Source organism: Aotus nancymaae, unplaced genomic scaffold, assembly GCF_030222135.1.
Source record: "Aotus nancymaae isolate 86718 unplaced genomic scaffold, 86718_ANA_hifiasm-v0.15.2.pri h1tg000012l, whole genome shotgun sequence".
NCBI lineage: Eukaryota > Metazoa > Chordata > Mammalia > Primates > Aotidae > Aotus > Aotus nancymaae.
Window position 1 is genome coordinate 9,836,627 of NW_026988423.1, and position 20,692 is coordinate 9,857,318.

Consider the following 20,692-nt stretch of genomic DNA (forward strand, 5'->3'; position numbering starts at 1 on the left):
AAGAAAGAACAAGATTCAGAACCAATCTCAAATATGACAGGGATACTGGACTTACCACAGCATTACTTTAAAAATACTGTGATTCATAAGGACTCTAATGTACAAAGTAGACAACATGTGATAACAGATAAATAGTGCAAACAGAGGAATGGGAACTCTCTAAGAATTTTTTAAAATGGCTAGAGATAAAAACACAGAAACAAAGCCCTTGATGGGCATTAATACACTGGACATGACTGAGGAAGGAATCTCTGAACTTGAAGATATGTCAGTAGTAACTTCCAAAATTGAAAAGCAAAGAAGAAAAATAGAACAAAATTTCCATAAGACAACTGCAAAAAGTGTAATGTAGTCAAACTCAGTAACAACATAGTTGAACTCAACAGTATAATAAACCAACTCAATATACTTGATATCTATAGACTACTTTAACACAGAATGCATATTATTCTGAAGCTCACATTGAATAATCATCAAAATAGACAGATTCTGGGCCATAAGAATACCTTCACCGAATTAAAAAAATATAAATTATTCAATGCCTACTCTGAAATCACAATGGAATTAAACTAGAAATTAGTAACACTGGTAGTTGGAAAATTCGAAATTATTTAGAGATCAAGCAACACACCTCTTAATAACACATAAGTCAAAGAAGAAATCTCAGGACAAATTAAAAACTATTTTGAATTAAATCAAAATCAAAGCACAACTTATCTAAATTTGTGGAAAACAACAAAAGCATACTTACAGGGAGTTTGTAGAATTATGTGTATATTTTAGAAAAGAAGAATGATATAAAATTAAGAACCTAACTTAGGAAACTAGAAAGAAAAAGAACAAATTATATCTAAAGTAAGCAGAATTAAAGGCATAACAAAATGTAGATCAGAACTCAGTAAAAATGAAAATAAGAAATCAGTAGAGAAAATCAATGACACTAAAGTCTGGTCCATTAAGATCAATAAAATAAATAAACCTCTAGCCAGGCTAACTAAGAAAAAAAGAGAACACAGCCATTACCAATATCATAAACGAAAAAGGGGACATTACTGCAGATCTCATGGACATTAAAACAGTAATAAAAGAATATTTGAAATAGCTCTAATGTGTCAACACATTTGATAACCTAGATGACATCTACCAATTCCGTGAAAGATACAATCTACCAAAAGTCGCACAAGAAGAAGTAGACACTCTGGATTGCATATATCTACTAATGAAATAGAATCAATAATTAAGGGCCCTCAAAACAGAAAGATGGATTCACAGACTCGGATTCACAGGTGCATTCTAGGAAACATTTAGGGAAAAAACTGTACTTATTCTCTGCAGTCTTGTCCAGAAGACAGAAGCAGAGAGAGTACTTCTTAACCCATTCTATGAGAACAGGATCACCCTAATACCCAAATCAGATAAAGCATTCAAGAAAAAGAAACTACAGACTACTATCTTCCGTAAAAATGATGCAAAATTGTCAACAATATTTTTAGTAAATCAAATCTAATAATGTATAATTAACTGATCACCATAATCAAATAGAATTTTTCTCAGTTACGCAAGGAATGTTCAACATTTGAAAATGAATTCATTTATTTCATCACATAAAAAGGCCAAAGGAAAAAAATCATATGATCATATCAATAGTCACAGAAAGAGAAAGCATTTCACAAAATCCACACGATTCATTATATAAACATTGCAAACTATCAATCATCTCCCAAGAAGAAAAAGAAGTAAAAAGGAAAATAAAAAGCATCCAAATTGAACAAGAAAATATAAACAGATGACATAATTTAGTATGTAGAAAAACCTAAGAAAATCCACAAAAAAAACCTGTTACAATAAACAATTTCAGCAATGTTTCAGGATGCAAAATTAACAGACAAAATATAAATAGTGTTTCTGTACTCTAACAAAGACCCATCAACAAAAGACATTAAGAAAGTAACACATTTCAGAAATAGTCACTATAAAAATTACAGAAATTTACAAGTGTTAAAATGTGAAGAAATTGAAACACTTGCACACTGTTGGTGAAAATTTAAATTAATTGAAGTACTATAGAAAACAGTATGAAGTTTCCTCAAAAAATTAGAAAATAGAATTAACGTGTAATATGGAAATTCCACTTCTAGTCATATATCTAAAGGAATTTAAAGTAGGATCTCAAAGAAATATTTGCACACTCATGTTCATCTCAGCATTATCCACAATGGCCAAGAGGTAGAAGCAACCCAAACGTTCACTGAAAGATGAATAGATGAAGAAAACATGATATATACATACAATGTTATATTATTCAGTCCTAAAAAAGAAAAAAATCCTGTCACATAATACAATATGGGTGAACCTCCAGAACATTATACTAAGTGAAATAAGCCAGCCACAAAAAGTCAAATACTATATGATTTAATTCATATGAAGTGTTGAAAGCAATGAAGATCACAGAGGCAGCAAGAGGAAAGGGTGTTGTCAGAAGTGGGAAGGGGGTGATGGAGGGTGTAAGAGGAGTTAGTATTTAGTATTAGGATATATAGAGTTTCAGTTATGTAAGATGAAAAAGCTGTAGCAATCTGCTATGCAACAATGTAATGATTAACACTACGGAACTATATACTAAAAATGATTAAGACAATACATTTAATGATGTAATGTTATATGTTTTGTTACCACAATAAAAATTAGTCAACTGCTTTCCTATGTAACAGCAATAAACAAAAGGGATTTCAAATTAAAAACACGTTACCATTTAAAATACCTGCTCCCTGAAAATGAAGTTAAATGTAAATCTAAAAAATTGTGCAAAGTCTATATGAGAACATTTACAGAACTCTGATTTTAGAAACAACTAAAGAAAAATTAAATGAACAGAGAGGCATTTCATGTTATTGGATAGAAAGACTCAATGGTTCCAATATGTCACTTTTTTTTCCAGTTTGAATTTTAGATTCAAAACAATCCAAATAAAAATTTCAGCAAGTTATTTTGTGGATATCAATAAACTGATTCTAAAGTTAATATACAAGCAAAAGTACCAGAAATGCAATGCCATATTGAAGGAGGAGATCAAATTGGGAGGACTGACATTATTTTACTTAAAGGCTTATTATAAACCTTCAGTAATTAAACAGTGTAACATTGGCAAAAAAAAATTTGACAGATCAGTGGAAAATATTAGACATTTTAGGACTACATCTACATAAACATAATCAACTTACTTTTGACAAGGATCAAAGACAATGTAATGAAGAAAAAATGGGCTTTTCACAAATGGGTGCTGGAACAGCTGGATATGCACATGCAGAAAAAGAAATAAATCTAGATACAGACCTTACACACTTCACAAAAAAATTAACTCAAAAGGGATCTTATACCTAAATATAAAATGCAAATATAAAGCTTCTAGAAGATGACATGGAGAAAATTTAAATGATAAATATATTGATAACTTTTTAGATACAACACTAAAGGTAAGATATATGAAAGAAATAATTGAAAAAATGAACTTTATTAAAATTAAAACTTCTAGACTTTGAAACACATTATCAAGAGAATGGGAAGGAAAGCAATACACTGAGAAAATAATTGCAAGAAATATGACTGGCAAAGGGCTTCTATGCAAAGTATACAAAGAATTCTTAAATCTCATCAATGTAACAACAAGCAATCTGATTAAAGAATGGGCTGAAGACATAAACAAACACTTCACCAAAAAGACATACAGATGAACAATAAACATATGAAAAGATACTCCTATCTTTTCAACATCATGTTTCATTAGATTATAAACTAAAACAATGAGATACCACTACATACCTATAATAATTGCCTAAATTCAAAACACAGATAGTGTCAGATACTGGCAAGGATGTGGAGAAATAGCAACATTCATTCATTGATGGTGACAATGCAAAATTGTACAGCTACTTTGGAAGACAAAACACTTTCTTACAAAACTAAATATATTTCTACCATAGAGTACAGCAGTGTGCTTCTTTGCATTTATTTACCCAAAAGAGTAGAAAACTTATGTTCATGCAAAAACCTGCACACTGATGTTGATAGATGTTTGGCAACATAACTGCCAAAATCTGGAAGCAACCAAAATGTGCTTCATTAAGTGAATGGACAACATACCTTAGTACATTCCAACAATAGAATATTATTCAGTGCTTTAAGAAGGGAGCTACCAACCATGAAAACTCCCGTGAAATAGGTGAATTCATATCATGGGGATTTGTTGTACAGACTATTTCTTCACCCAGGTATTAAGACCAGTACCCATTAGTTATCTTTCCTGAGTCTCTCCCTCCTCCCACCCTGCACACTCCAATAGACCAAGTATCTGTTCCCCTCTATGTGTTCATATTTTCTCATTATTTAGGTCCTACTTATAAGTGAGAATGTGTTGTATTTGGTTTTCTGTTCTTCTGTTGGTTTGCTAAAGATAATGGCAACTAGCTCCATCCATGTTTCTGCAAAGGACATGATGTCATTTTTTTTTATGGCTGCATAGTACTTCATGGTGTATATGTACCACATTTTCTTCATCCAGTCTACCACTGATGGACATTTAAGTTGATTCCATGTCTTTGCTATTGTGAATAGTGCTGCAATGAACATTTTCTGCATTTGGCTAGCCAGTTATCCCAGCATCATTTATTGAATAGGGAGTCTTTTTCCCATTGCTTGTTTTTGTCAGCTTTGTCGAAGATTAGATGGTCATAGTTACGTGGTCTTATATCTCAGCTCTCTAGTCTGCTCCATTTATCCATGTGCGTGTTTTGGTACCACTACCATGCTGCTTTGGTTATTGTAGCCTTGTAGTATAGTTTGAAGTCAGGTGGCATGATGCCTCCAGCTTTGTTCTTTTTGCTTAGGATAGCCATAACTATTCAGGCTCTTTTCTGGTTCAATATGAATTTTAAAATAGTTTTCTCTAGTTTTGTGAGCAATGTTGTTGGTAGTTTGACAGGAGCGGCACTGTGTCTATAGATTGCTTTGGGCATTATGGCCATTTCCATGATATTAATTCTTCTTATCTATGTGCATGAAATGTTTATCCATTTGTTTGTGTCTTCTCTGTTTTCTTTCAGCAGTGTTCTGTAATTATCACCTCCCTGGTTAGCTGTGTTCCTCAGTTTTTTATTCTTTTTGTGGCAATTGTGAATGGGATTGCCTTTCTGATTTTGTTTTTGGCTTGGCTGTTGTTGGTATTTAGGAATACTAGTGATTTTTGTACATTGATTTTGTATCCTTAAACTGTTGATTTTTTATCAGCTGAAGGAATTTTGGGCCAAGACTATGCTGTTTTCTAGGTATAGAATTACTTGGTCTTCAAACAAGGATAATTTGACTTCCTCTCTTCCTATTTGGATGCCCTTCATTTCTTTCTCTTGCCTGATTGCTTTGGCTAGGACTTCCAATACTATGTGGAATAGGAGTAGGGAGAGAGAGCATCCTTGTCTGGTGCTGGTTTTAAAGGGGAATACTTCCAGCTTTTTCCCTTTCAGTATGATGTTGGCTGTGGTTTTGTCATAGATGACTCTTACTGCTTTTCAGTATGTTCCTTTAATACTTAGTTTTTGAGAATTTTTATCATAAAGGGGTGTTGCATTGTATTGAAAGTTTTTCTGCATTTATTGAGATAATCATGTGTTTTTCGTTGTTAGTTCTGTTTATGTGATGAATCACATTTATTGATTGATGTATATTGAAACAACCTTTCATCCCACAGTTAAAGCCTCCTTGATTGTGGTGGATAAGATTTTTGATATGCTGCTGGATTCAGTTTGCCAGTATTTTTTTTGAGGATTTTGCATTGATATTCATCAAAGATATGGGCCTGAAGTTTTCTTTTTTGTGTATGTCTTGGCCAAGTTTTGGTATCAGGATTATGCTGGCCTCATAAAATAAATTAGGGAGGAAAGCTTCCTCCTCAGTTTTTTGGAATAGTTTCAGCAGGAATGGTACCAGCTCTTCTTTGTACATCTGATAGAATTTATCTCTCAAATTTCTGAATTTTTCTGGTTCTGTTTTTTGGATAGGAGGCTATTTGTTACTGATTGAATTTTGGAGCTTGTTATTGGTCTGTTCAGGAATTCAGTATTTTTCCTGGCTCAGTCTTGGAAGAATAAAATATTCTGTTTCACAAGCATGTTATTGATCAGTAATTTAGATTCTGAGAAGAGATAAATTGCCTCTCTCTAATTTTTTTCTGCAGCACATAAAAGAATACCTCAGACATAAAAGGTTTTCCATTTTGTTTTAATGCATAAATCAGCATAGTACTTATTACATTACTTTCACATGCATACTTGTATGTATATTTTAGATAATTCTGTGCAAATTAATGAAAAGAAAACATTTATTTTTTCATCCATTTGTCACTAAGGTATCTATCTGTTCAACAAATGTTTATTGAACCTATATTGTGTTCTAGACATTATACTAGTAATGGATCCAGGAATGGACATTGTCTTCCTTATGTTTTTAGTCTAACAACAGATATACCATTAAGCAACTGTTAAAATAGAGAGTGATAAATGTTATAATAGGGGGCATGCAGGTGCTGATACCCAAATGCCCTATAGGTAAATTTGGAGTTTCAGAGAAGGTTTCTACCAGAACATAATAAAAACATTGACGTTAAAAACAAAATGGCAGTAAGAAGTTATCCAAACTAAAAGGAAGCATAGAAGCACATCAAATGGCCATCCCATGCAGAGGTATGTTGAATGCACATGGAAAAGGAAGAATAATGAAGAGATGAAGGGGATTGATTGTGACTAGGTCACAGAGAAAAAGGTAGAGTGCAGCTAGAAACTGGGCAAGTCATGGCTTGACTATGACAGACCTTATAATCAAATCTGGAGGTCAACATTTTATCCTAAGGAGAGTGGAAAAAGATTTGAGTATATAAGCAAAAAAACATATAGAGACAGGGTGTCTAGTAAGAATATATGAGAAGTTATTATTGAGAGAAATAATATTAGCTTTAGTGGAAATGTTGGGAATGAAAATAAAAAATAGAAATATTTATAAAAAAGTAGAAATGAATTGAAACATTCTTGAAAAATTAATGGATCAAAGAAGAAATCAAAAGAGAAATCCAAACATATCTTGGGACAAATAAAAGTGGAAATGCAATATACCAAAAGGTATGAGATGCAGCAAATACAATTCTAAGAAGGAAGCTTATATCAATAAATGTTCCCATTAGAAAAGAAAGATCTCAAATAAATAACCAAACTTTTCACCTCAAGGGATTAGAAAAAGGAAAACAAACTAAGCCCAAGTTACCAGAAGGAAGCAAATAAGACAGATTAGAGTAGAAATTAGTTAAATAGAGACTAGAATAATAATAGAAAAGATGAACAAAACTAAAAGCTAGTTTGTTGAAAAGATGAGTAAAATTGAAAAAACTTTAGCTAGACTAAGAAAAAAATAGAGAAGATGCAGATAAATAAAATCAGAAATGGATAATAAGTACCCCAGAACTTAAAGTATAATAAATAAATTTTTTTAAAAAAGAAAAGAAACACTTTACAAAAAAAAAAAGGAAAAGAAAAACCTTTAGTTAGTCTAAGAAAAAAATAGAGAAGACACAGATAAATAAAATCAGAAATGGATAATAAACCTGGCCAGGACAGAAAGGTATTAGTTCTGAAAGTAGGAACAGGAAGCAGTAAAATCCCAGATGAAGCAGCACAGCTGAGTGATTTTCCCTTCCTGCCTCCTTTCCCTGCCTGACAACGAAGCTAGGTTTGTCCCTACCCTGCCCCTGGCACCTGATAGCTTCTCTGATGAATTCTACCAGACATTTAATAAAGAATTAATATCAATCTTTTTCAAAGTCTTCCCTTCCTAAGAAAAAGAAATTAAAGACTTTCAAACTCATTTTATGAGGCCAGTATTACCCTGATATTAAAGCCAGACAGAAATATTATTTAAAATGATACTTACAGGTCAATATCTGTCATGAACATAGATATAAAAATTTTCAACAAAATACCAGCAAACTGAATTCCACAGACGATTAAAAGACTGATATACTGTCATCAAGCGGAATTAATCCCTGGTATTCATAGATGGTTATACATATACAAATTAATAAATGTGATATGCCACATTAATAGAATGAAGGATGAAAATCATATGATCATCTCAATAGATGCAGAGAAAGTATTTGATATAATGCAATGTCTTTTCATGTTAAAAATTCTCAACACATTAGATACAGGAGAAATGTACCTCAACACAACAAGCCTACAGCTAGTGTCATACTTGTTGAAAGTTGAAAGCTTTTTTCCTAATAACAAAAAGCAAGACAAAAATTTCCACATTTGCAACTTTAATTCAGCAATGTTCTGGAAGTCCTAGTTAGAGGAATTAGGTAACACAAGGAAATAAAAGTCATCTGAAATAGAAAGGAAAGAGTAATTTTTTTTTTCTGTTTGCAGATAACATCATTTTATACTAAGAAATCCTAAAGACTTCACCAAAACACTGTTAGAACTAATAAATGAATTCAGTAAAGTCACAGGATACAAATCAACATATAAAAATCAATTGCATTCCTACACACTAAAAACAAATGATCTAAAAAAAATTAGGGAAACAATGTCATTAAAAATAGCATCAAAAAGGAATAAAATACATAGCAATAAATTTAATAAAATGAATGACATATCTGTATACTGAAAATTCTGATCTTGATGAAGGAGATTTAAGAAGATACATGTAAATGCAAAGATATTCTCTGTTCATAGATCAGAGGAATAAATATTGTTAAAGTGTTCATACTTTAACATAGATCAGAGGAATAAATATTGTTAAAGTGTTCATACCCCCAGAGCAATCTTACCAAATTCAACGTAATCTCTATCAAAATTTTTAAGGGCATTTTTCTCTGAAATTAAAAAAAAATAATAAATCCTAACAGTCACATGGAATCACAAAAACTAAATAGCCAAAACAGTAAGAATGGCAAGAAAAACAAAGCTGGAGACATCAAACTGCTTGATTTTTAAATATGCTACAATGCTAAAGTAATTACAGCAGTATAGTACTGCCATATATACAGGGATATACACTAATGGAACAAAACAGAAAGCACTAGAAATAAATCCACCTATTTATGGTTAATAGATCTTTGGCAATGGTACCAAGAACACACAGTGAGGAAAGGATAGTCTCTTCAATAAATCATGCTGGAAAAACTGTATATTCACATACAAAAATAATGAAATTGGATCCTTATCACATACTATTTAGAAAAATCGTTGCAAAGTGGATTAAAGGCCTAAATATAAGAGGTGAAACTAAAAATAATAGAAGAAACCTTAGGGAAAAACTTCATGACATTGATCTGGGAAATGGTTTTTTGGCTAGGACCTCAAAGCACAGGCAACAAAAGTGAAAACGGACAGATGGGATTATATCAAACCAAAAATCTTCTACATAGTAAAGGAAACAACAGAATGCAGACACAATCAATGGAACTGCAGAAAACATTTGTAAATCATGCATTTAATGAGGGTTTACTATCCAAAATGCCTAAGTAACATAAAATTTTCAACAGCAAGAAAGCAAATACACTGATTAAAAAATGGGCAAAGAACCAGAATAGCCATCTTTCAAAAGAAGACATACAAATGGCCAACAGGTGTATGAAAAAATACTCAGCCTTACTAATTAGGAAAATGCAAATGAAAACCACCATAAGATTTTACTTTACAACTGTTAGAATGGCTAAGATATATATATGTGTGTATGTGTATGTATGTATACAGAGAACTGGGTCAATGTGCATTGAGTGCCAAAAATGCCTTTTGCTGGCTAGTTAAATGGTCCTTTATATATATATGCTTTGTGTGTGTGTGTGTGTGTGTGTGCATAACACAACAGAATACCATACTTTACATGCTTAACCTTAAACACAAAGAAACCTTAAACACAAAGAAATCTTGTCATTTGTGACAGCATAGATGTACCTGGAGAACATTTTTGTTAAGTGAAGTAAGCCAGGCACAGAAAAACAAATACTGCATAATCTCGCTCATATGTGGGACTAAAAAAGTCAAACTTACAGAAGCAGAGTAGAATGGTGGTCTTCAGGTTCTGGGGTGTAGGAAAATAAAGTGATGTTGGTCAAAGGGTACAAAGTGTCAGTTATGCAGGGTGAGTAAATCCTGGAGCTCTAATCTATAACATGATGACTATATTTAATACTGTATTATATGTTCAAAATTTGCTAAAGGAGTGGATCTTAAATGTTCTCACCATCCCCACACACATTCAATGGTAAAGATCTGAGATGATGGATATATTAATCAATTTGATTGTGGTAATTATTTTATAATGTACAGTTGTATCAAACCATTCTATCATACACATTAAATAGATACTTTTTTGTCAATTATACTCAACAAAACTAGAAAAATACTAAAAAATGAAAATGAAAATAATGGAGTTTTGAGAGATATAGGATTTAGAGGTTGACTTGATGTGGATATACAAAAAAAGAAAGAAGTCAAGGAGAGCTCCCTGTTTCTGGCTTTGACAATGAGCTGGATGCTGGTACCATTCACTACAAGAAGAAATCAATATACATTACAAATTAGCTACACAGGAACGGGTTGACATCACATTTGAACCTGTTTTCTTAATACATCCACTGGTGCATTGAATGAGGTGTTGGATTTATGGTTCACAAAATAAAGATTTTGGAGTCATAGTCATATACATGAACACTGAATCCTTAGAAATAAATAAGATATTCCAGGTAAAGTATATAAAGCATAGCAAGAGAGACTTGAAATGAGGAATTGAGAAAGCGTAATGTAAAGTGATTTGCAAGATAAGAGACTGCCTGTGAGGAATCTATGAATAAAGTGTCTCAGAATCCAGAGACTACAGGAGGGAAACATCTGCAGTGATATTTGCTTGAAAGAAGTTAAATAAACACACATTTTACTTTGGCTTATGAACAATTGGTGTTCCTGTCAAGAGCATTTTCTGTAAAGTAATTATGAGAGGAGTCACACAACAGTAGCTCTAGATATGTGTGAGACATTAGAAAATGAAGGCTATAAATTGCAACAAGCTATTGAATGGGCGGGAGTTTTAGAATTTTAAAGTGAAAGAAATGTGACCATAGTCAAGAGATATCAGAAGAGAAGAATCTGTGGTCATACAAAATAGTTACACAGGAGTTATACAAAAGCAAGCTGGCTCTAATTAAGCAGAAAATGAGGGAAAAGTGAAAGAATGGCATGCAATATTCAAAAACTCCTGGTGCTTTCTACAATTCTCATTAATAGTCACATACTACACCCTTACTAATGTTTAGTGTCTTGTCCTTATGTATGTTTGTAAGAGCATGGCTCCTTTTTCTGTATTATTGACCAGCTTTCACATTTTATTTGGGAGTATAATTTAATTTTATAAAACATGGGAAATAAAACTTTTACCAAATAGTCTTTTAAGAATCAAAATTCAGCCGGGCTCAGTGGCTCAAGCCTATAATCCCAGCACTTTGGGAGGCTGAGGCGGGTGGATCACGAGGTCAAGAGATCGAGACCATCCTGGTCAACAAGGTGAAACCCCGTCTCTACTAAAAATACAAAAATTAGCTGGGCATGGTGGTGCGCGCCTGTAGTCCCAGCTACTCGGGAGGCTGAGGCAGGAGAATTGCTTGAATCCAGGAGGCAGAGGCTGTGGTGAGCCGAGATTGCGCCATTGCACTCCAGCCTGGGTAACAAGCGAAACTCCGTCTAAAAAAAAAAAAAAAAATTTCATGTTCACCTTAAATTTCATGTAGTTTTATATGCAAATCCATTAAATTTCAGGTTATGTGATGAGACATGTCATTTTTATTCTTTTCCCTAACCCTCAGTATGTCATACAGTTCTCTGAGTAAATGGAATTAATATTTAAATGAGCTATTATTACCACATTTACTAAAATATTGAGAATTAATTAAAGATATCTACTAATATGAAAATTGGATTGGTTTTGAATATGAAGTAGCCATATCATTTGGCTATATTTTATGTAAGTTGGGCTGGCCCAACTTGTGATAATAAGGAGAAAATCTCGGAGATCCTCTAAGAAAGAAAGCAGTAATCTTTATTAATTCCCATCTTTGATTCAACTATTTTGACTTATTTTTCCTATTTTTAGAAATTTTAAGGAAAGCACTTTACCATGTGACCTATTCATATGTTGACCCTCATTAGTACCACTTTTTCTTATGTGATTCTCCATAAAGTTGCAGAAAGGATAGTAATAATTATTACCATTTACTTTCATTGTTATTTTAATTAATATACAATCTGTGAAAATGAAAGTCCTATCTAAAGTAAATATCTTCTCTCTGCTAAAATATAGATTGTGATTTAATTTTCCAATGTATATATTTAAATTTATATTTTAAGTAAAAACTGTTTTTTGTTTGTTTGTTTGGGGGACAGCAAAATTTAGTAGCACAAATAACCTTTACATGTTTCCAATAAACTAGCATAGATGAGTAATTGAGATAAAAGCTGTAACTATTGGGTTTGTACCAACTCTATTATAAACATAGAAAGTTTATAATGTAGTAATATATTATGGCCAAAAAACCAGAAAGCTTAGCAATAGTATTATGTATTTGAAAGTTTAATTTCAATTTAGTATATTTTTCATTTCACAAATTTGAAATAAAAGTAGAAAGGAATAATGACAAAATAATGAGGCTCTTAACACTTTAGGCAATTTGGAAATTCTCTAATTAGTAATAATTGCAGAATCAGCACTTACTACACACTTGAAATAAATGCCTCTTTAGAGAAACTACAATTTAAATATTTCTCATACAAATATAGAAAACAACACTGTCTCAACAGGAAATAAAATAAAAACATACTGATAAACTGCTGAGTTAATTGCTATGTTCAAATTGTCTTATCTATTTTTACCTTTAAAAATGTATGCCCTACTTTTTTATTACCATCTACAGAGATGAAAAACTATCATTTTTGTACTTAAAGCCACGCTTACCTACTTTGAAGATAATAACTGATACTTCATGTCTTCATGATATTAAAGAAAAAGTAGAATAAATCCATATTAAATTAATAATAATTAACATAATTAATGTATTTATGCTGCCATACCATATTAAATGTTTTAAGAAAAGGGATAAAATGCTTCTAATTTATTGTTTTGATTGTTGGAAGGATGCAAAAGCAAATGATTTCCAAATGGTAGTTTTTACTTATTTCTTATTTTGTAGTATTTACTTTTTTTCATTGTGGTTTTGATTTGAAGTGTATTAGAAATAGAAATTAAAAGTTGTGTTTCAGGGAGTATGTACGGAATGTAGTTTGGGGGAGAGAAAGGATCAGAGATTTGTAATCAGTCCTTTTGGGTCGGGGTAAAGACACTTTTCTCAGTGAGCCTAGTGGGATATATTGAGTTGTTACTAAACTTACTTTATTTCTTATTACCCTTTGTTTATTCAATATTTATCAAAAATATGGACGATTCAGGGATTTTTAGCTTTTATTTTAAAGCAAGTATAGACTTGAAGTTACAAAAATGGTACAGAAAGTCAATGTTAGTAAAAATATCAAAGTAGAGAACTCCAAACTCTGTCTCCCCATTAATCAATAAATAAACTGGCAAAAATTATAATAATCAACTATTTTAGAATGCTTGATAAAAAGACAGCTGAATATCAGTAAGAGATTTGTAGCATTTTAACTTACCTCAGTTACTTCCTTGGTGATAGCCTTGAAAATGCCAATTTTCATTCCTGGTATGAGTATCTAATACCAGAGGGTCCAGGGTTGGTCTTACTTTTAAAGAATTGTGGTTGTTTATTGAAACCTGTGTGATGGCTCCTTGAAAGTCTTTGCCTAACATAACTCTCTCAGATCTGAGGAAGCTACTTAATGACAAAAACATTTAAATACAAATTTAATAGTTGCTACTTCCTGGGGCAAGTGATAATAGTTGATATAAGCAATAGATTAATCAAAAAGTCAAACACAGAATTACCATATGACCCAGAATTTACACTTCTAGGTATTTCCTAGGAGAATTGAACTTGTATGTTCAATATAAAAACATAAATTCAAATAAAATAGGCATTTGCACATGAATTTTCATCATAGCATTAGTCACAGTAGCCAAAGAGTAACTGATAAACAGATAAACAAATTATAGTATATCCATAAAATGGAATATTATTAGTTGGTCATAAAAGGAAATGAAGTACTTGTACATACTACAAAATGGATGAACACTGGAAATCTTACAGTAAGTGAAAATAGCCAGACAAAAAGGCCATGTATTATAAGATGCCATTTACATAAAATTTCCAGAATAGAAAAATCCATAGAGACCAAAAGAAAATTAGTGGCCAAAGGTTATAAGAAGGGAACAAACAGATTGTAAATGCTTAAGGGGCAAGGCATTTTCTTTTCATGTGATGAAAATATTCTGAAATCAGACAATGATATAGGTTGTCCAACATTGTAAATAAACTAGAAGTCACTGACTTGTGCACTTTAAAATGGATAAAGAGTAAATTCTAGGTTACGTAAATTTTAATACAGGTGCACACACATATGCAAACACACACACCCAAAAGTGGAGCTGGGCCATGTTTAAAAGTGTAGGATGCTCTGGCCATGACTTCCTTGCTGTGATCTAGGATTAGAAGGGACACTGGAATACCAGGATCTCCTCCTTAATCCGTGTCAGTTTGCAAAGCTCCTTCCCCATAACTTGTCTTTGTTGCTCTTGATACAATGTGTATTCAGCATTGATACCTGATACTTTGGTCAACAACTGAAAACTTTGTTGTTGTTGTTGTATTAGAACCTAGTTTGACTAATAAAAGTTTATCAGTTGACCCCTTTTAGGACATGTCCCTGGGCAGAAAATTAGAAAAAGGTTTCTGGGCAGAAAACCTTCAGAAGTTAAAGAGTTTAGGCCCCATATGGCCTCTAGTTTCACTTTCAAACCCTTTCTCACCCAAGATATATATGGCTATACTAGCTTTTGCATGGATCTCTCAGTCTTATATACCATACAACATATATATGTATATGTAAATATGTACACCTTGATATGGTTTGGAAGTTTGTCCCCTCCAAATTTCATGTTAAAATGTGATTCCTAGTGATGGAGGCAGGGAGGTAGGAAGTAATTGGATCATGTGGGTTGATCCCCTAGGAACAGTTTAGCATCATCTCTTGGTAATAAATGAATTCTTGCTCTGAGTTCTCACGAAATCTGGTAGTTTAAGTGTATGGCACCTTGTCCCTCACTGTTTTACCCCTACTCTTGCCATGTGACATGCCTGCTCCTGCTTCACCTTCCACCATGATTTTAAGCTTCCCAAAACGCTAATCAGAAGACGATTTCAGCACCATGCTTCCTGTACACTCTGCAGAAGTGTGAACCAACTGAACCTCTTTATAAATTACCCAGCCTCAGGTTTTCTTTATAGCAATACAAAAAAAGGCCTAATACACAGTGAATCTTTCAGTATTAATTTTAGCTTGTTAACCAGTCAGTGTATTTTTTTTTTCCCTGTGATGAGTTGTTCCCTTAGCTGGACTTCTGCCTCTGTGACCAGATACTTTTAAGATCTGGGAGCTTCAGGTTCCTTTCTCCCCTCACTTTGCCATTGATAACTTCCTGTCCTATCCTTCCAAAGTCTGGGACTGGAACATCCAAGGGTTGCCATCAGACACCTTCTCTACTGAGAATGGCATCATCATCACCCAAGGCAATAAGTAAGGGTGCTGCTGGGAATGGGTGTGGCCTGGGAGCAGGGCCTGTCCTCTGACTTGTGCTCCCCCTTCAGGTGGACATGGATAACACAAACAAAAAGAGCCTGGGAATGGTCCAGGTCCAAACATAGCTACTTTCAAACTGGGATGAAAAACAAGAATTTTGTGACTATGGATGATATTGTTTAAAAAGGAATGAGAGACTAACTTGCTTTTCTTAATATTTACTAAATCAGAAACCTTGCTGTGTATATATGTATAAGTGTGTGTGTGTGTCTGTGTGTGTGTATATATATACACACACACACATATATGTATATATATTATATATATGAGTGTGTGTGTATATATATGTGTATATATATACAGACTGTATATATATACACATATATATACACACACTCATATATATAATATATATATATATATATACAGTCTGTATATATATACACATATATACACACACACTCATATATTTACTTTCTTATACATAACTTTCCTATACATGACAAAACTACTTGTATTGGGTTTTCTTTAATATTATAAAATTGTATAAAATGTCTGTATATCATCATTTTACTTTTCTTAACTCTGTGTTTAGGGTGTTATGCAGTTTTCTTCTTCATATAATTAACAATCCTTTAAATTTTAAAAGTTACTTTTTTCTCACTTTCTTTTTAAATGGCAGTAGATAGCATTTTGTGGATTTAGGTGAAGTGACATAGACTTTTCTATGACATAGAATTTTCTATGTAAGAAAGGAAGCTTATATTAGGAAGAAGTGTTTAAACTATAAACCGAGGAGAAGAAAATACCTAGGAAAAGAGAAGAAAGTTGGTAACCAAAACCATGGTCTCCTTCTTCCTAAATTTGTACCTCAGCCTGCAAAGGAAGCATCAGTCCTACTACCCAGGAAGAGCCAACACTAGGAAGAGGACTTCTGTCCTTTGTCCTCTCCTTCTGTTCACTTCTCATAATGGGAAAGAAAGTAAGTTATCTAATCTGTAAGATAAGAATATGTTGCATATAATCAGTTTGACCTCTTCCTCATCTTTTTGGAGGGGGATATACTTAGAAAATTCAGTTGCCCCCTCTTATCTTTCTTGGGGTTGGGGGACATGTTCCATGATTGTCAGTGCATGCCTGAAATCTATGATAGTACTGGACACTAAATATATAGTGCTTGTTCCTGTACATATACATTTATGATAAAGTTTAATTTATTAACTAGGTATAGTAAGATTGATAATAACATCTAATAGCAAAATAAAATATTATAACCAGATACTGTAAAAATGTTATGTAGTTATGGTCTTTCTCTCTTTCCCCAAATCCTGTAATATTCAGACCATAGTTGACTACAGGTAAATGAAACCACAGAAAACAAAACATGGATACTGGGGAACTATTGTGAGAAGGGATACCCCCTTCCTGGCCTCCACCTCCTCCTCCCCTTCAGATGGGAAGGAGGGTGAAAAAAAAAATAATATACCCAAGAGCTGAGAAGATGATTCCCTTTTTGGTTCCCAGCGTCTTTGCTATCTATAAGCCTTGAAAAAGAATGTTGCTTGCAAATGAATGTCATCACTACTGGCCAAAGCCCAGCAATGGGTTACACCCCCATGTTTGCATTACCCAGGCTCCCTCCTGGAAATATCTCTGCCAACTAATAGTTTACTTCCTTTGCTTTGTCTCTGTAAGCCCTCTCCCCTGCCTGTTTCTGCTCATGTTGCATATGAATAAGCAAATCAATGAAGCCAAAAGATTGTAAGGTTGGATGTCCAGCAAATGGACAATTACATAGTTTCACCTCAGTTTCCCCTTTAGTGTTGTAAACCTATAAAAGGGGAAAGAAGCTGCTTTTTGGGGAGCTCAGTAAATGAGGCTGTAGCCTCCCGCAGCTCCTAGCTGAATAAAAAGCCACGTCCTTCCTCAGTTTGGTGTTCCAGAGGTTTGTTTCCTGCCTCTCCTGCTTTAATTGTATTCATGCTCTTCTATGCTATGAAATAAATTTACCACCTTAGAGTCTGTGAATGCAACCAGAGGAAGGGTGCTATTATGGGAGGCTGCCTCACTTTCAGGCAAAAGATATTCAAAATCCTATTAGGATACCAATTTAATCAATAGTAAAGCAGCTATGTTCATTTCTAACTATCTGAATAGAATGTGGACGTCTTGGTTTGTTCAGAACTAAACAGAAGGGAGAGAAACTTGATTACTTTGATGCTCTGATTAATGTTTAACACTCTTGAGAATATTATGGAGTAAATACATCTAATCATGGTCATCTACTCTTTCAGCATGCAGATAAAACACTTTGAACTTGAATTCTAAAAGATGTTTAAATTCTTACCTATAAATGATTTGATTTCTTTCCCAACTAGCCTAATCCCTAGTATATTTAACATGATGGATTCATGTACTTTTTGGGAACATACACTTTATTTGAGAATTTTTCTCATTCCATAAATATTTCTGAACACCAATTCTATTTTACATACTTTGGTAGGTTCTGTGCATATGAGAATAAAATGGGCATTATTTACCCTAATAAAGCTTAAAGTTTTAGGAAAAGATAGACATTAAACAAAAAAAAGTGAGAAATATATAATTACAAATTGCGACAAGTGCATTGAAAGATTTTTTAAAATCTTATTTTTATGCCAGTAAATAACAGGACATTCAGTTTAGATTGAGGATCAGAGAAGTCTGGGAGAAAGCTCCTCTTAAGATGTTGGCTGAAGAAGGCATATTTCCAATGGACAATGAAAGGAAAATTACTGTATTTCAAGAAGGAAAAAATAACATGTGAATGTCTGGAGGCCCTAAAACCCTGAAGTGAGAAATTACTTGACTACATGTGGTTCAGAGAAAACAAATGATATAAAATGAAGTTAGAGACATCACAAAGGCTTTTTAAGGATTTTGTATTTTAAGATTTTGTATTTTGTAAGACCACTCAGGCTGTTGTTTTGAGAATGAATCAGAGGCAGGAGTGGGATTGTGGAGGATGCAAAAGAGATGGAGTATCTGATATTACTTTAGCAGACTCTCACCTTTCTGTCACTTGTTATCCTGTGAAGATAACACTTGCTACCCAATGAATAAAAATTAGAAAAATTGGTCTCTTGGTTTCTCATGTTCAGGGAACATCTTCTTTTCTATAATTTTCTTCAGACAGGGAAAAAGATCTGTGAAATAGTAAGAAATACACATATTGGTCTCTGACCTCAGTCCCTAGCACAGAACTCCTAAAACTATTGTAATTTCCTGAGCAATAGGTGTTCTAAGAGAATCTTTTGTTCTAATGTTTGGTCTCTGCCCTGGTTTCTGAGACAAGGCTCCTAGTACCTTTGTAGATAAAGGTGGTAGGTGAATCCTTTGTTCTAATATTTGGTCTTTGATGTAGGGTCTTAGCAGAGGTCCTAAATCCTTTCAAATTCTCTGGGTGATAGAAGTGTCTTTTGTTGCAATGAGATGACTTGGTGGGTTTTATGATGGGGCTGGTCATCAGAAAGACTAAACCATGATTATATGCTTGAAGCTCTCAGCCCCATCCCCCATTCCTCAAAGAGAAGAGAAGGGCTGCAAATGACTCAGTCATGACTTCTGTAATAAGGCCTCCATAAAAATCTTTGAACTATGGGGTTTAGGAGCTTCTGAGTTGGTGAACACATCTGAGTGCTGGGAGGATGGTGCACCTTGACTCCATAGGGACAGAAACTATCCTTCCTAACTTCACCCTATGTACCTCTTCATCTGGCTTTTCATCTGTATCCTTGGTTATGTTCATGATTAATAAACCAGTAATCCTAAGTAAACTGTTTCTCTGAGTTCTGTGAGCCACTAATGCAGGACATGATTTATAACTGGTTAGTAGGAAGTATTGTTGATAACCTACTACTTGCAATTGGTCTCTGAAGTGGGGGGATGTTTTATGGGATTAAGCCTTTAACCTGTGGAATCTGACACCATATTAGTCCACTCTCATGCTGCTAATAAAGGCATATCCAAGACTAGGTAATTTATAAAGGAAAGAGGTTTAATTGACTCACAGTTTAGCGTTGCTGGAGAAGCCTCAGGAAACTTAAAATCCTGGCAGAAAGGGAAGTAAACAGATCCTTCTTCACATGGCAGCAGGAGACAAAAAGAACCGACCAAAGGGGGAAGCCCCTTATAAAACCATCAGATCTCATGAGAACTTATTGTCACCAGAATAGCGTGGGTGAAATAGCCCCATGATTGAATTACCTTCCATCAGGTCCCTCCCACAACATGTGAGAATTATGGAAACTACAATTCAAGATGAGATTTGGGTGGGAACATAGCTAAACCATATCAGACACTATCCGGATCCCATTATATATCTAGGTAGTTTCAGAATTAAATTGAATTATAGGAAACCCAGCTAGTGTCTGCCAGAGAATTATTTGGTATGTGGGGAAAGACCCCCATACATCTAGTTTCAAAAGTGTTGAGTTGAGTGATTGGTTGAGTGCATGAGACTAGAAATAATCAATATAATTTTTTTTGAATCTCAGAAGGCCAATACCCTGCTTTTCTATTTCTGAAGTAATTAGTAAATAGGTGAGTATTGTCATGTCAGACCAAAGACATACTGAATTCCAGTAAACGATTAAGCAGTTCTAAAAATCAAGGGCTATGAAAGTAAAACAAAAGTAAGAGATGAAGGAAAAGGAAAAAGGTGTGACTTCTTGTTCTCATGCTTCTGTGTGTGTGTGTGTGTGTGTGCGTGCACACGCATGCAAGCTTGCTCATATATTCACTAGTTTAAGAATCTAATATGTTTTAATTACTTATAATATTTCAGTTTTTCTTCAAAATCCATGTCTTCTTATAAAGGTCCACCTTCAATAACAGCACTTCTACTTGCCTTT

The 20,692-nt window shown here is 33.6% G+C and overlaps 1 protein-coding gene across 6 annotated transcripts in view; it reads right to left on the minus strand.

The window, feature by feature from the left end:
- Window positions 1-20,692, minus strand: part of LOC105719320 (caspase-12-like) — a 73,595-nt gene that overhangs the window by 35,984 nt on the left and 16,919 nt on the right. For 2 of the 6 annotated variants that reach the window (XM_064375375.1, XM_012455359.3), the window contains one exon: window positions 16,263-18,985. The exons of the other annotated variants lie outside the window; for them this stretch is intronic. In XM_064375375.1, the coding sequence (XP_064231445.1) occupies window positions 18,968-18,985 (18 nt within the window). In that variant the 3' untranslated portion in view covers window positions 16,263-18,967. Of the gene's footprint in view, window positions 1-16,262; window positions 18,986-20,692 lie in introns of those variants that run through there. 6 annotated transcript variants of the gene reach the window in all.